The sequence below is a fragment of the Haliotis rufescens genome, unplaced genomic scaffold, assembly GCF_023055435.1.
Source record: "Haliotis rufescens isolate VD_foot unplaced genomic scaffold, xgHalRufe1.0.p SCAF_1, whole genome shotgun sequence".
Lineage (NCBI taxonomy): Eukaryota > Metazoa > Mollusca > Gastropoda > Lepetellida > Haliotidae > Haliotis > Haliotis rufescens.
The window spans coordinates 63,567,903-63,584,017 of NW_025963779.1; the positions used below are offsets into that span (position 1 = coordinate 63,567,903).

General features: G+C 38.2%; 3 protein-coding genes across 5 annotated transcripts in view; 2 read left to right on the top strand and 1 right to left on the bottom strand.

Moving 5' to 3' along the window:
* The first annotated feature begins 6,119 nt into the window (after positions 1-6,119).
* Positions 6,120-16,115, top strand: part of LOC124142425 — a 62,703-nt gene continuing 52,707 nt past the window's right edge. Inside the window, exon 1 of one of the 2 annotated variants that reach the window (XM_048399386.1) lies at positions 6,120-6,227. In XM_048399386.1, the coding sequence (XP_048255343.1) occupies positions 6,212-6,227 (16 nt within the window). In that variant the 5' untranslated portion in view covers positions 6,120-6,211. The remainder of the gene's footprint in view (positions 6,228-16,115) is intronic. The other variant, XM_046510886.2, reaches the window with a different exon arrangement.
* On the top strand, positions 9,340-13,373 carry LOC124144880 (putative nuclease HARBI1). 2 transcript variants are annotated; one of them, XM_046514492.2, is made up of 4 exons: positions 9,340-10,159; positions 10,806-11,116; positions 11,806-11,923; positions 13,246-13,373. In XM_046514492.2, the coding sequence occupies exons 1-3, from the start codon at positions 9,414-9,416 to the stop codon at positions 11,808-11,810; spliced, it is 1,062 nt and encodes a 353-aa protein (XP_046370448.2). In that variant the 5' UTR covers positions 9,340-9,413; the 3' UTR covers positions 11,811-11,923; positions 13,246-13,373. The 2 variants fall into 2 exon arrangements, with proteins under 2 accessions (XP_046370448.2, XP_046370447.2); XM_046514491.2 differs by having other exon boundaries at positions 9,341-10,159; positions 11,803-11,923.
* Positions 12,234-15,081, bottom strand: LOC124118608. The gene is made up of 3 exons (XM_048399406.1): positions 14,614-15,081; positions 13,445-13,583; positions 12,234-13,353 (listed from the first exon to the last, which is right to left on the bottom strand). The coding sequence occupies exons 1-3, from the start codon at positions 14,903-14,905 to the stop codon at positions 13,107-13,109; spliced, it is 678 nt and encodes a 225-aa protein (XP_048255363.1). The 5' UTR covers positions 14,906-15,081; the 3' UTR covers positions 12,234-13,106.

Genomic DNA, 16,115 nt, shown 5'->3' on the forward strand with positions numbered 1-16,115 from the left:
TGGTCAAAATTTAAACCTATATAATTAGAAATCATTATGGAACATATCATGCGTTCATATGAAAGAGAGCTGTACTTTGTTCATTAAACTTTAATACACGTGCATGTTTTGTATGAGTAATGCTAACATGTGTTGAAAAGGGCGATTTTATTGGTTTTCTGGAAGAGTTGTTTTTTATGTGAACATATATTCGACTCCAGCCTTTACCAAAAGTGAACTTGTTCATCCTTGGAGACACGAACGGCCCAGTTGCAAAGTTACACCCTTTGGGCACGCCAATAACCCATGATCATGGGTTCGAATCCTGGGTTTCTGGGTTTACCAACACCATACCAGCATCTGGGTAACTCGGCTCCATGACACTGCTTCTGATCAATTATTTTCTATTATATGAAACAAAAAAACTTGAGATTTTTGAAAAACAATTCTGCCAGATATTCTGCAGAAATACATTTTCTGGCATATGTTTCAGCAGAAATGTTGCAATTGGTGGTTTACCCCAGCCGTGGGAATGCAATAGCATGTTGAGGTGACAAAGGTGTGTTTCCTAACCTGGGCAAAACCAAACTAACCAACTAATTGCTAAACCATTATGGAAGATGAAAATACCAAATAGAGAGCTGAACATAAGCTGTACAACGATACCACTAACGATTTACAACCAGATATGTACAATTATTGAGGTGGCAATAATAGCCATAAATACATGAGAAACATCTACCAGTTCTAGATAATCCCGCTACTCCGCGAAAATCAATGCTAAAAACATTTTCCATACATGAACATAGGTAGCAAACATATTGGAGACATAACATATATCAAATCTATACATGATAGAATTATGCGACTAAACCGCTAGAGAATAAAATATACGGGTCACCAATTCTCTGACAATGAACGATGAGTACGGCGACCGTCGGACTTTGCCGAACGGTGACGACGCAGGGCAAGTAAGAGAGAGGGAAACGACGCGGTCACGAGACCGTAACTAGACTGGTTTTAGGACGCGGTGATACTCACTCACGTATAACACCTTCCATAAACATAAGCGTAACGATCGCTTTTGACGTAACGTGTTGCTAAATGTTTCCAACATTCGACTGTCTCTCAAACACTTTCATAATATTCAAACCCACAGATTAAACGGATGATGGCCACTCTGCATAGATCTATGGAACGAAATCGTTATATGCAAACAAACAGTGCGGATTTTCAATGCGGTTTGGAATCTTAAATTTTAACAATTACTGATTGAATATTAGTACGACTTCCTTGATGCTTTGCAAGTATGACAAGGTTCTGTAACATATATTCCTTTTGTTCCGTGAAGATCAGGGTTCGAATTGGTCTGCAGAATCCATGTTTTACGTAAGCGGCAACTAACGGGATCGGCTGGTCAGGCTCACTGACCTGGTTGATGTATGTTATCGTATCCCAGTTTCGTAGTATGATGCTCATGATATCAATCACTGGATTGTCAGACCCACCTAGATTGTTACTGCTGAGTACGGAGTTAAAAGAACAAACAAGCAGAATCAAATATACAAAATGCCAGAGTGTAATAGCTCGATAATCCGCTCAAACTGATTCCATTAGCCGTAAAAGGCAAAATATCGGTGGATTCATATGAGTGGACAACTGAAAATTAGTGATGACACTAGCTAGGTATTCGCGAAAGGCGTAAGCATGTCCTGACCTATCGATAACACCCTCCAGTCACACAATTTGCAACACATCCTCCTAGATGCTACCATATGTCTACATTGTCCATATGTAAGCAGAAAGCAAACAGACCATAACCACTGTATCAACGTCTTACCGTGTGCACAACTAAATGGCTTTCATACGCCCCTACACCATGGGAGTTACATGAAACACATTAATTGATATGTTGCCAAGTAACAATCTGTTACCCTGATAAATGGGACGTTCCCTTCCCGTGACATGTTGTAGAGGCCGTGTGTGAGTGAGTTGGGTTTAACGCCGCTTTGAACTGTATTCCAGTTATATCACGGCGTGTCAGCTTAATGTGGGAGGAAAGCCCGAAGTGATGCAGATCTCAGACGTTTACTACTTCGGTGAAACCCAAGAGCCCAATGGGTATGGTGCTGACAAACCTAGAAACATAATCGGAGTGAACCGGGATTAGAACCCACAATCATAGGTTTCTGGCGTGCCCAAGGGTCGCAACTCTGCACAGCAAATCGTAGACGACTGGGCTACCCCCTTTGTAGAGGCCCCCTTTATAGAGGCGGTGGGGCACGCGTAGATGGGCTGAATATGAACGTCAATACCACAGAAAAGACTCAGATGAACATACAAAGCTCAACAAAAGATGTTAGAATTCTTGTCTGCAAGCTGGAACCATTCGTCAATATCCCATGTATAAAATGTCTGTGAATGAGTATAGTTTTACGCTGCTTTTAGCAATATTTCAGCAATATTACGGCGGGGGACACCAGAAATGGGCTTCACACGTTGTGCCCATGTGGGGAATCGAACCCGGGTTTACAGCGTGACCAGTGAACGCTTTAACCACTAGGCTACCCCATCGCCCCATAAAATGTATGCATGTAGAACGCATTAATAGAGAGTATTGGTATCTGGAAAGGTTTCTGCACACGACGTAGAAACTGGCATCCCAATAATGCACACGCACTTGTTTAATTTTTTAAAGTTTGCTTGTGTTTTTTTGGGAACATGCACTTTTAACGCCTATTATCAACCCAACATATACGCACACGTTAGGAAAGGTACCATATATAATCAAATCATCTCTATGTAGAAATAAAATAGAAACTATATAATCTATAAACATGATAACACACAGCAAAAAAACATAACGCATTATACTCATATCAGACATGTAAACGGATTTTAGCGTGACAAAATAATGCTTCAGCCACCACCTCACACATTCTCGAAACACTACTTGGATCCTATCTAGAGAAAACAAACATTGATATTATTTACCGGACCCATATATACAGCTTAATAAACAAGGCTTCCCATCTAAAGCATGATCATTATCGTCCTAGTATCATGATCACACAATTTAGGTTTCCTGTTTCCCGAATTGTGCACATAGGTACAATTTTATGTGATTAATTGTCACTCTTGGTAATCTATTCATTTGAATGCAAAAAAGACAAATCTTGAGCGATGTATTTGATAAAGGTAGCTAGGTCATCGGTGACCAAATATACAACAGAAGGGTACATCAAGGTGAAGGAAGCTACTTGGACGCTCTGAAGACATTTGATAAACGTAACACATTAATTACAAACTAGATATTTACCCTGTCTTATTGACCGCCTGTCTGATTGTAATACCCGGTGTAGTGCATGAAAACTGTGTTTGAATGAACAAGTTCTTCACAATAACACTGATATATGTTACACAGAGAGTGATTCCTATTTAATAGTTGGTTTTTATTCTCATAACGTGGGAACTGAAGTATATTAGTCTAAGGCAAATGCGTTTATAATTGCCAGTCTGGTGGTAGTAATTAACTTCATATTGTTATTAAAGTTAAGTGCGTGGCCACACTAATTAGGATGTCTCTCCATATGTGTTTTTTATACTCAAGTACGTATCAACTGTGATAAAACCGTGGTCACTGTGGTACGTATCAAACCTGTATATGAAAGTACATATTACGTATAGATTTGTACAAGACAAGAGATAAAAAGCAAGTCGATATTAAATCGTGTATTCATGTCAAAAAGTACATTTGAGGACAACATTGTTATGGCAGGAATATTTTACAAACTGTTGTTTATCATCAATCATTACATGCAATACAATCACAGTGCAGCAACATATAATATAAGGAGTACTGTCGTGGCCCCACACGTTGACGGCGTGACAGTTCCATAAAATACCGATATAATTGTCATCAGCGGATTAGTCGCAACTTATCAGCAGATCAATCGCGAATTATTTGCAACTTCTCTGTTGAATATCATTATACTGCAGAAGACGATCACAAACATTTGCCTTGACGTGTACGGTATACTACAGTATCTAAACATGTCATTGTGTAATGTTGTGAGGTAATTTCTGTTGAAACATCTCAAATATGGTCTTGATAACATATAAATGGTGTTTTTTTCAAATAATCCAACGATATTTAAATTCAGTGTGTACATGCATGACTAGAGTTTACATTTCGACATGACCTAGTAACACATGCAGTTTACAACAACATATATGTAACCTTCAGGACCGAATTGATGCATCAATGTTTCATGGTGGCTAATGATGAAACAAACAAGAAATTGTTATTCGATGGTGATGTATTTCATATGGGTATCATAGGCAACATTACGTGCATCATATACATGACTATCTCACAGTTATCGTGCGCAGGACGTCTCAATGAATGGGGTGGTGTGTGTTGTGTGTGTGTGGGGGGGGGGTCACATTATACAGTAATGACCAAAGAGAAGCAGGTATTGTCACGATCAGCGTGAGTTGGTTCACAGATACCAGACATTACCGATAGTGAATTTGACCACCACCGACACCAATGCACGCGCCCAGATACGCCGTCTCATCGTTCTTGTCAGGCTCCTGATGATGTCTTATGGAATCAGTTGTCTGTCGTACCTTTGTGCGGCTTTCAGAAAATCCAGGGTTTAAGTCTGATGCGTAAGAGGCTGACCATAGAAGAATGGTGAGATTGTACGCTTTCAAAAAATCCTGGATGATAAACCAGAGTACGACCATAATTACGGAATAAGCAGAATCTTCATTCGTCAGAATGATGGTCTCTCTGTCAGTCACGGATCTGCGGGCGTTCTTCTGTCCTTGCCCACGTTGATGTTCATCGGTGGAGGCCATTCCACGGTAGGGGCGGCAATCTCGAATACCTGCGACACGAAGCCCCGGTAGTACAGTGAGTCGACTGATGCTGCGTTCGAACGATGTTGCTGCCGTTTCCATCCATGAGGCGAACCTGTTGTACAAATGCAAAGTGCACGAGTACCGGTCATCCTGTAGCGTCCTTACGTGTTGTTTGCCTGATCTTATAATGTGTGCTACCAATATGTCTGTAACGTTTAAACACTCTGATGAAGGTTGCACTGTACAGTTGAAGTCTCTTGAAATCTGGGTGTGGTTTGCACCCATTTGCCTCATTCGTGCAGCCCTGTCTTTGTTGTGCAGTTAAATGCGGCATATGTTAAGTGCCTTTTCATTAGCCGTGATCTTTCATCTTCCCGAGGCAAGAGAGTTAACTGACTTTATAAGTCCAGTTTCCACCCTTGCCGAACTAGGCTAGAATTCCTGGGCTCGATCCTAGCGCCACCAGTGGTAATTACGAGTTATGTCCCTTCTAAGCCTCTCCTATGGACCAATCAAATTCCACCTCTCGAATCACTTGCATTTGTTTCAAACAAAATGGCGGCGCCCAGTCAAGACGATCTGATTAATAATAAAGATCTATATTGTGACAAACGGGTCTAACAGAGCGAAGTGCATCAAATCACGTGAGCGCCTTGATTAAAGACATGATCAGATTTGGAAAATATCTGTTGACAACGAGTTGGCGGTGCACATGCTTTGCAAATCCTGCAATCGACCAAAATCTGCACAACAGTTTACTTACCGGATTTAGATTGTGGTACATGATTTTGATTGGACTATGCATAGACTCGTTAGTCCAGCCAAAATGTAAGTCCATAATACCAGCCTAGTTTGGCAAGGGTGGAAAATGGACTTTTATAGTCAGTTAACTCACTTGCCTCGGGAAGATGCGATCTTTTGGCAACGGTCCATTGAATTTAATACCATCTCTGCACGTGCATTTTTACGGAAACACGAAAAAAGGATTTTGGCGACTTTTCACTGCTGCAAGTGTATCTTCAAAACCAACGGGTTGTGTTTTGGACCTTTTGGACGACGTAATTATATATTTAAAACTAAACCATGTTCACTACATATACCTGTACAGTACAGTTACCACAAAGCTGAGACAGTACTACAATATTATTGATAAAACAACCAACCACTGAGTCGACGCATGCTCAAACAGGTGTTGCATCTGAATTGCAAAGCGTTGTCACAGGGTTTGATGGCGCACGCAATAACCATGGCTCCTTGGACTAGGACGGTGGCCACAGTGCTTGTAGCTGCCGCACTGATTGTAGCAGTAGTTCTCTATACTGCACGGGATCAAACTGGATACACGAACAACCAAATCAGTGAAATGATTTCAAGTGAAGGTGACACATATGTCATATCGCCAAACCTATTGCTGTGCTGGAACATTGTGACAGTCGTGCTTTAATCTCTCATTTGTTACCACGAGCGGTTTTTACAAAATGCGGCTGACCTTCATATGAATGGGATGTTCTGTCAACTAGCTAACGCTTGTTCCACTCTATCAGTAAGTTTCAATTCGGATCTCAAAAGCGATCACCCATATACATGTCAAATATCATACGCTTCAGATTTTACCAAATGTTTGTATTTTTAGTGATATGAGCGTCATACTCTTCATACATTTATTCCTCGCTGTTTCCTAAATGTGATAACTCTTTCGTGTGGGTGATAAATGGAATAATTTGAAATTGTACCATTACATCAGAACATCTTTTTATCGAATATATAACTCTTCAAAGATATGTTTTAGGTTAGTCAGCACCTATGTTCACATGCTCGTTGAGTTTCACCAAAATGGTAAACGTCTTATATAAAACGTCAAATGAACAATCAGTCTCGATTATCTTCTAAAACAGATTCCATTTGGCGTAAAATACAACATAGCAGTTCAAATTATTTGAATGGATCACTGAGAATGAAGACCACAGTAATGCTACCGAAAAGGGTAAGCATGTCATGCAGTACCGGTATGACCCGTCATTCATGCAATGTGCATTAAAAATATGTGTTTGCTGCAAACGCCGCTCAGCAGTACTCCTGCCATACGACGGTGGGCTGAACATTGGAGTCTTGACCAGACCATAAAGTGACAGGATAGTACTGCTTTTCTTGAAATTAAAAACGATATGCCAATATTGAATAAGATATGTTACATAGATGCAGAGATGCTGCTTAAACACTCACTATATATATATATATATATATATATATATATATATATATATATATATATATATTGTCAATAAGACCTGCACCACTTTGGACTTTCCTCCCACATCAAACTGACACGCTGTTACACACAACTCAAGGTCTACTTGTAGGCATTTTGTGCCACCGGTGGGGCAAATTACGCTGACCTTTTCGCGAACACCTGGTATCATCACTATTTGATTGTTATTCATAAATTACCGCCATCGTGGAATATGGCAGGAGTGGAGTGCGGCGTTAAGACAAAATGTGATAATAAATACATGCTCCTGGTATAGAATATAATGGTACAATATTCTTTTAGCAGAGATTTCTTATGATTATGGAAATGTTTTATGCTTTAATCTAGAGAAAGATAAACTTATTATCATAAATTATCATGTTATTGAAATATAACAGCTTTTTTATCCAAATCATAAGCTGGTACGTGGCTGACAAACGAGCGTTGCATAAATGTACTTAATAATACCAGGAAACGATTATATTGGGCATTTGTTGATTTTACAAAGCTAATTGAGTTATTATTGTCGCTCTGTGTAGTTTAAACAGGTCATTTGTAGCATATTCAATGGCACAAGTCTTAAGAACTATTGTATCAAAATATACACTTGCCGAACATCTGTTGAATATCTGCTGAAACTGTCTGGAAATCGATTGACTATGCATAATGTCATAGATCTTTGGGGTTTAGTTTGTTCAAAACCATCTGGTGTGCATGCTCATATAATACATTTTATTACTTGCCCGTGAAGAGATCGCCCGTTTAATTAACACAGCTGTATTACACATTGTGTCATACCAAAACGCGTGCTTTTGTACTCTCGGAAAACGTTTCACGAACAAATATTGAAAGCTCTCAATATCCCTTGGCTTATTCAACGACATTGCGTGTGGAGTTGATAGATCACTGAGAGGAGCTTATGCACATTCGATGACCCCAGCAGCCTTCTTGCTAAGCTGACGTCACATTGCATTGTTTCGCCGATGGATCTTGCAACAAAATTCCACAAATTACGTCATCGGGTATTGTGACGTTATTGTAAACTTTGAGGTGGAAGGCCCGTTCCAAAAGGCGATCGTATTGAAGCGCAACGACAGTCGTTAGTCTGTTAAAGTATGTGAGTTGCGATAGTCTTAGCCCTACGATATTTTGTGAATTCTAAAGGTGGACCGTTGTATGGTATTAAATTCATACGTTTCAACTTTTGACGTGTTTGAAGTATTATTCTGTTAAACTCAATTGGACTATGCCGTGGATCGTGTAGGTGTCAGCCTATTCATACTCAACAGTATAATTCGTTATAAAAACGTTATAAATGGCAAGTAATATATAAAATACTAAACTCGCTCCCGTGTAAAACCATTTTATGAAACTCATGAATAGGTGTGGTATCTGACTCTCTTTCGCTCGTCAGATACTACAACTATTCACTCGTTTCATAAAATTGGTATTACACGGGAGCTCGTTTAGTATTCTATATTAATTAAACTGGGCGGCAGAATTAAGTATAGGTCGAGTTCCATGATCGATGAAAAAATAACAAGAAGAGGTTTTGTAGTGAATTATAATATAATCTAGGTTGGGTTAACAATGATTGATCAACCACAGTTTGAATGAAATTGTGCTATCACAGGTAATGTAAGCTCAAGGTAAAAAATGGTGGGGTAAGAAATTTCATTATCAAAAGTTGTCTGAAATGTCACCAAAAAATTGTCAGACACACTACAAGTTCATTGTCGACATAGTTGCCTTCAATAGAGTGTATGACCTCCAGATACCTCAATGCATGCTGTAATACGCCGCCTCATCGATGACGTCAGTCTTCTGATGACGTGAACTGGAATCCGTTGCCACTCGTCTCTCAGGGCCTGCTGCAATTCTTGTCTGTTGACGGGAGGCTGATGGCGTGCTCTAATCTGTCTGTCAAGATGGTCCCACAGGTGTTCAATAGGATTCATATCGGGTGAGTGGGCAGGCCAGGGCAAAACGTCAACGTTCTGCTGGTTAAGAAAGCTCCGACTCAGTCTTGCAGTATTGGGCCTGGCATTGTCGTGTTGAAACAATGTCCCCTGCTGTTGGTTTTGTAAGAACGGAAGCACAACTGGCTGCAACACTTGGGGCGGTATTCATAAACATTCTTAGAGTGCTAAAGAGGTCTTAAGTCTGAGAAAATTCTTAGAAATACCAAAAGTTACTCTTAAATCTAAGAATTTTCTTAAGTCATATTCATAAAAACTTTTAGCACTAAGAGTACTCCTAAAGTTAAGAGTACTCAAGAGGGCTTTTAGCTACCTAAGAATTTTCTTAAGTATCCAATATGGCGGCAGCTGGGGCACCCCAGCCGCATCAGCTGAGAACTTTCAGGCCAAGGAAAAACATTTTCAGTGTGTATTCAGACACGGAACTTATCCAGCGGTTTCGTCTTGACTGTGCAGGTATATTATTTGTCACAAATTTAATCAGGGATAGGCTTACCTCCCCTACACAAAGAAACAATGCTATCACCCCGGAGATGAAAATAGCTGTCATGCTGCGTTATCTTGCAACTGGGAAAATGCAACTGTGTAACGCCGATGATCTTGGGTTAAGTCAGCCATCCATAAGCCGTATTGTCAGTGAAACAATTGATGCATTGTCAACACCGGCTATTGTCCGACAATTTGTCAAATTACCTGTACAACGAACAGACATCCAACGTAATCAAGCAGCGTTCATGGCAATTGCTGGCTTTCCTGGCGTATTTGGTGTAATTGACGGCACCCATGTCCGCATAATTGCCCCGAGTGTCGATGAGCCGGAGTACGTTTGTAGGAAACATTTCCACAGCATTAATGTGCAAATAGTATTTGATGCTCACTACAACATACTTGACATCGTTGCCAAGTGGCCAGGATCTACGCACGATGCAAGAATTTTAAATGAGAGCGGTGTCCGAACCGCATTCGAACAACATTTCGTCCCTCAAGGCTGCCATTTGCTCGGAGACAGCGGCTATCCGTCTCGAAGATGGCTGTTAACACCTTACCTTAGACCCCAACCCGGTCCACAAACTAGATACAACAGGTACGTGAAGTTGTTAACCCCACCGACGAATTACTGTCTTTGCTTATAACAATAACATCAAAAGATTCCACGTTAACGGTTATAATAATTCGTTGCAGTTAGTCGTTTACAAATTTGTCACTCGTGCACTTGGTATTAGAGTGACTTCCCCTTGATATCAATACGTGAATTATTGTTTTGAAAATAATTAAATGTTAAGATTGTGTTTTTGGACGTAATTTTTTAAAAATTTATATGTATGCTGACATGCAAAGTATGCTGACATGCAAAGTATACTAACAGAAAATGTAAATATTAAAATTGAATATAGCATTTTTGTATTGTGGAAAAATCTGTAAATCTGTAAATAATTATTGTAAAACTCGTTTAGATCTAGATCTTGACATCATTATTTATGAAATATTTAGAAAATAATGAAAACATATTTTAAAATATTGTTTCAATTATTTATTGAAGTCAAGCTAATGTAGGAATTTTGTAAATGAAATATTTACAACAGAATGAAAAAACCCATTAAAATATTTACAATTATTTAAAAATGTAAATGTATTGTAGTTAAAGTAATTTAATATTGAATGATGTATATGTATGTTTGTTAAGACCAATACATAATCTGAATCTAAAAATGATGTAATTTAATTTCTAGAGCTCACAAACGCACCAGGTGTGTGGTCGAAAGGGGTATAGGACAACTGAAAAGAAGGTTTCATGTCCTACACAGCGAGGTCAGACTCAACCCAGTGAAGGTTTGCAAGGTGGTAATTGTGTGTGCCATCTTACACAATATATGCAAACAGAGGAACATCCTTTTGCCAGGTGGTGCTGGTGATGATGACAGAAACAGTGATGATGATGATGATGATGATGATGATAATAACAATCCTCCCAACCACTTGCCACAGGCTATGGGAGATGGTCGTTTGTTCAGGGAGAACTTCGCTAACATTCACTTTCAAAGTATGTGTGCATAATATATTTAGTTTATATATTTATTAGTAACTAATATAATTCTTTATTCTGAATTCTTATTATTCATTACCAATCTACCACCTTATCACCATTTGCTATTTGTCAGCTTGATATGATATGAACATGTCAAAATTGTTAATGCCAAATTATGCAAGCTTAATCATTCTTCATTTTGCTTTTGTAACATTTAAAACAAACTTGATCTATGGGAAAACAATTCTGTCAATGATGTTTCATACTTTTAAACCAAATTATAGAAAAAAAGAAAAAATATCTGATCTTCCTCCCATCACAACAATGTTTTACATACATTTTAAAAAAAAATGGTAAACATAATCTTGTTACTATTTTGCCACATGAAAAAAATATCTTTGTAAATAGAAGTACCATTTGTCATTTTTGTAATCTATTGTACAACAAGCAGACAGAATGGATGTAACCATTGCAGTATCTCTAAGGAGACTGACTTACGACTTGTAAATGTGTGACAAGAATAAAACGTTTAATAATAATGAACCATTTTCTGATATTTGATTATTATTAAATATTTCTGATATGTAAGTGTTTGGTACAAAGTTTTCATGAAAAAAGTATTGTTTTATGTCCTGTTAAAAAGTTTATTCTCAATTCACAGTTCAAGAACATAAATCTCATCAAGGTCTCCTTGTCTTCAGCAGGTTAGAGTTGGAGGCATGTTATAGGAGGCATGTTTAGCAGAGTTCATGAACATCGCACGTTTTTCAGGCTCCTGACACCATATGTGCGACCTCAACTCTCTATGTCACTCTACAACAGGTATGATGTTTCCCTTGTGAACACTGATGAATAGATGAAATTGCCCTTAACAATCATTATGATGAAATACCATTGATCAAAACAGTATTTTACCTACCAGATTACCACAGTTGGGAGCTTTGACGAATACTCACACATCTTTAGCCAAGCCTAAAATGGCCACGGTCCTCAACATCCCCTTTAAATTTTGATGGTTAGAGTAATTTCCCTTTTTCTCTGTTTCTACTAAAATCATACAGGACATTCCTCGAAATAAGATCCAAAATCATTTGTGTGTGAGGTTTAAGTAAAATAAAAACAACAACTGGAATGATGATGATATTTGTGTTATTTAACAAGAAAATATTACCAAGTAAATGTACAAGATGATAGTTGCATTTGAGTGGAAAACAAAAACTTTGCATTGTATTTGCTTTGACATGTGTTATATTTATATTTGTAAAGAAATTCACAAAATAATCACACGACACAGATTGTTCTCCTACAATTTTCAGCTTTATCTTCATAAAATCTTCAGAATATTCTCCGGAAGATAATGCTAAAACATGTTGGAGAACAATGCATGTCACATGATTATTGTGTGAATTCTTTACATATGTGCGACTGTACACTAGTGAATCTCACCACTTTGTAGTAGTATCTGGAAAATTATTCATGACAAAAGACAACATACATGTGCTACATTCAAACTTATCTTTGCCAATTATTATGTTCAATTTCAGAGTAGTATGAAATACTTTATCAATAAATTGCATGTCAATAAAATCACTATTTACAAACATACCTTTGATATATATATATATAGCAATCTTACCCATATTATAATGCAACAGGTTTGATTTAGGTTAACTGGTACAATCATTGAAAACTATTTTAACTCAATATATTTACATGAAAGATATCAAAACAATCAATTGTTAATGTTAATACTGTTGTTGAGATTATTGTTGTCAATCTTTTACTCAAAATTCCTGTTATTACTTCAATGTAAGACAGTTTTCTTATGAAATAACATCCAAATTACTTTCTAACCTATAATTATAGACTTTTGTGAAATAACTGAAATTACAGAACATTGCTAAACAAAACTTGATTATGTGAATTTCAGTGAATTAATCATTTAAATTCCTGTAAAGGCAACTGATATCTTGAATTAATTAAGCATAGAATGTGAAATAACTATTCAATTATAAGACTGATCTTTTCTCATCATCTCTAATTTTAGGGTTAGCATTTCTTTCTGAAGTTGCAGTACATCAATTTCTAGTAATGTCTTTTTTCTTAGAAGTTGTTGGTCATTTAAGTCTTCTTTTCTGGAGCAGGGGCCAGCTGAGGCTGAAGTACAGGTTGCTTGAGGTCTGGCCTGAACTCCATGTGGCAAGGCGCCACAAACTTCAGATTCCAAGCCAAGTATGGCTGCTTCCTGACAACTGAAAAGAAAATGTTTTACATAAATGTTTGAGCCATAAACCAGAACATAAATATCATAAGTTTTTTATCACTAAAGAAAATTTTTTTTACCTGTTTGACATATCCATGACCTGGAATAGGGTTGAATCAAAGCTCCCTTCAATTCCACTTATGCTCACATTTGTGTGTCCAAGAACATCGTAAACTGCCTCAGACACCACACTTAACTTGCTCGGACCAGGTCCCCCTCCTGCAATAAATACAAGGTTTTTAATGTTGATGTACTTCTTGATACAATAAATTAATGTGACACAATAGACATAACTCAATTTGTCTTACTAATATTGTATGAGTTGGTGAACATGTCAAATGTTATCCATAAATTATGTCTACTTTGGAATATGTATGATGTTTACTGCCTATACAGATATTAAAAAAAGATATTTCATACTGCATAAATTAATCATATACTAATCACATGCAAAGTAGTTCAACTTTTTGGTAATGATTCTCAGTATGAATGCTACATCTGTTTTCTTTAGGTAATTTTTAACTACTCCAGTTTGGTCTATTCTAATATCATGTTTGAGCTTCATAAGAAAATTAATATAATAATTTCTACATGCCTCTACTTTTTTCGCTTATGGTAAACTGAAATAAATCAACATTTTCTTTCCAAAGATTGTTACTTTGTCTATTTTTTACATGTATATATGTATCTTCCATAAAGAAATAACATGCAGATAGTATGGTGTAATGAGAACATTTTAACAGATCTAACTGTCAAGTGGAAAATATTGTTTATTTAAGTCAGTTAAGTTTTTCAGTAAATACAAAGGTCAATACAATATGTTATTATAATTGTCAAACGTTATTATTATTGTTATTATTATGATTATGATTATTATTATGAAATGTCATAAACATTTTTGAAGGCATATTTTATTTCACCTCCCCTAAAGAATCCATATTTGCCTTCACTTTTTTATGAAGACATTAATCTTCAATGAAGACATAAAGTAATTTATTAAACATGATTGAACAGTGTGCATTGTTTTTAAGCTGCTACCTATCTAAATATGAATTTTACATGAATTCTAATCAAAATGTTATTCTTTCTGAATAAAATAAAATAATACGAAATAATTTAGGCCCAAAGAGCACATTGTTTATAAACTGCTTATCGGATCATGGATTTTCGGACATGATACTTTTTCGGACGGCGTAACAGAAACATTGTAAATACTGTTTTTAAGATGTCTTCATTTTTAATTACTTACCGGTGCCACTGAGCTGTCTCTTGAAAGCTGATATCTCCTGCCTTGACTTCGACTGGATATTATACCATCTCTTTTCGCAGTCCTCTGTCGATCTGATCACATTTGGAAATGCAGCATTGATGTTTGCTGCCACCTCGACCCATGCCTCCTTCTTCATCCGCGACGTAACTCCTGGCCCAAACTTGCCCTTGATGATAGCCTTCCGCTCATCAACAAGTTGGACCAGGAGCAAGGTCTGGTCAGATGACCAATTCGGTTTGCGCTTCACTGCAATCATTTGTGCTGAATCCATCGCGCGAAGTGTTGACAGATGCACGTCTGCGTGTTTACATCACGTGACAGTCACGCGATACAAAATCATGCCTCTAAAACTGAAGAGTGCCCAGAATTCTAAATATAGCACAGGGATTCCCCTGGTTAAGACCGATGTCCGACCTAAGAGTTACTCTCAGAGTTTCACTTAACTCTAAAACTAAAAGTTACGCTCAGAGTCATTATGATTACACTCTTAAGTGTAACACTTAGCTAAGAATTTTCTTAGCGAGTTAAGAGTATTCTTAAGAAAATTCTAAGAATGTTTATGAATACCGCCCTTGGTCTCTGTACTACACAGTGTTCAGGTTTCCCTGTATAATCACCAAATCAGTCTTCTGATCTCCACAAATACCGCCCCACACCATGACACCTCCCTCGCTGAATGGATGGACCTCTCGTATACACGCCGGAGATAAACGTTCCCCTCTGCATCGATAAACTCGACTTTCATCAGTAAACAGCACTCGACGCCAATTTCTCACTTGCCAGCGTCGAACCTGCTTCGCCTATCGCAGTCTCAGGCGTCGATGTTGAGCAGTCAGTACCATTCCTCGGAAAGGACGATACGCTCGGATTCCAGCAGCAAGAAGTCGTCGTAGTACTGTACCTTGGCTAATAGGACGTCCCACCGCTGTTGCTGCCGTCGCCGTCGCCGTCGCCGTTACGAATCTGTTTCGCAGGTGAATGAGCCGTATCTGACCGTCTTCCAGTGGTGTTGTCACTCGGGGTCGTCCGGTTCTAGTCCTGTCCTGTGTCCTCCCTGTCTGCCTGTACCGTTGAATCAGCCTGGATACTGTCAATGGTGTACAACCAAACCTCCTGGCAATTTGGTACCTGTGTTGCCCCCATTTCGGCCATACCGATGGCTCTCTCTCTCTGTTCCTGTGACAGTCGTGGCATTTCTGTTTTGTGCTTTCATCACGTGTGGTTATACCCTGCAGACGAACGCATTTATACAGCTAACATGCACGTGCAGTTTATGACATTGACAGGAAACCTGTTTCACCATTTTTTGTCACCGCACGAGCGCCGTCAAAGGTGGCGCGTTCGGGTGATGTGTATTTTGGTACCTGTTCCTAGGCAGTCATATTACCAATACCCACTTTCCACTAGTTATCGCTGTTTTTAGGAAAATTACAAATTGCCAACCTATTCTTTCTTTTGCCGCTTCTTTTATGTGTATAGAG

Bases quoted from the DNA above. Each gene is read 5' to 3' on its own strand.
- LOC124144880 (XM_046514491.2), top strand. From the start codon at position 9,414: ATGGCGGCAGCTGGGGCACCCCAGCCGCATCAGCTGAGAACTTTCAGG. The intron at 10,160-10,805 runs GTACGTGAAGTT...TTTAATTTCTAG, and splicing joins CCACAAACTAGATACAACAG to AGCTCACAAACGCACCAGGT.
- LOC124118608 (XM_048399406.1), bottom strand. From the start codon at position 14,905: ATGGATTCAGCACAAATGATTGCAGTGAAGCGCAAACCGAATTGGTCA. The intron at 13,584-14,613 runs GTAAGTAATTAA...TATTTATTGCAG, and splicing joins GAGACAGCTCAGTGGCACCG to GAGGGGGACCTGGTCCGAGC. The intron at 13,354-13,444 runs GTAAAAAAAATT...TTTTCTTTTCAG, and splicing joins GTCATGGATATGTCAAACAG to TTGTCAGGAAGCAGCCATAC.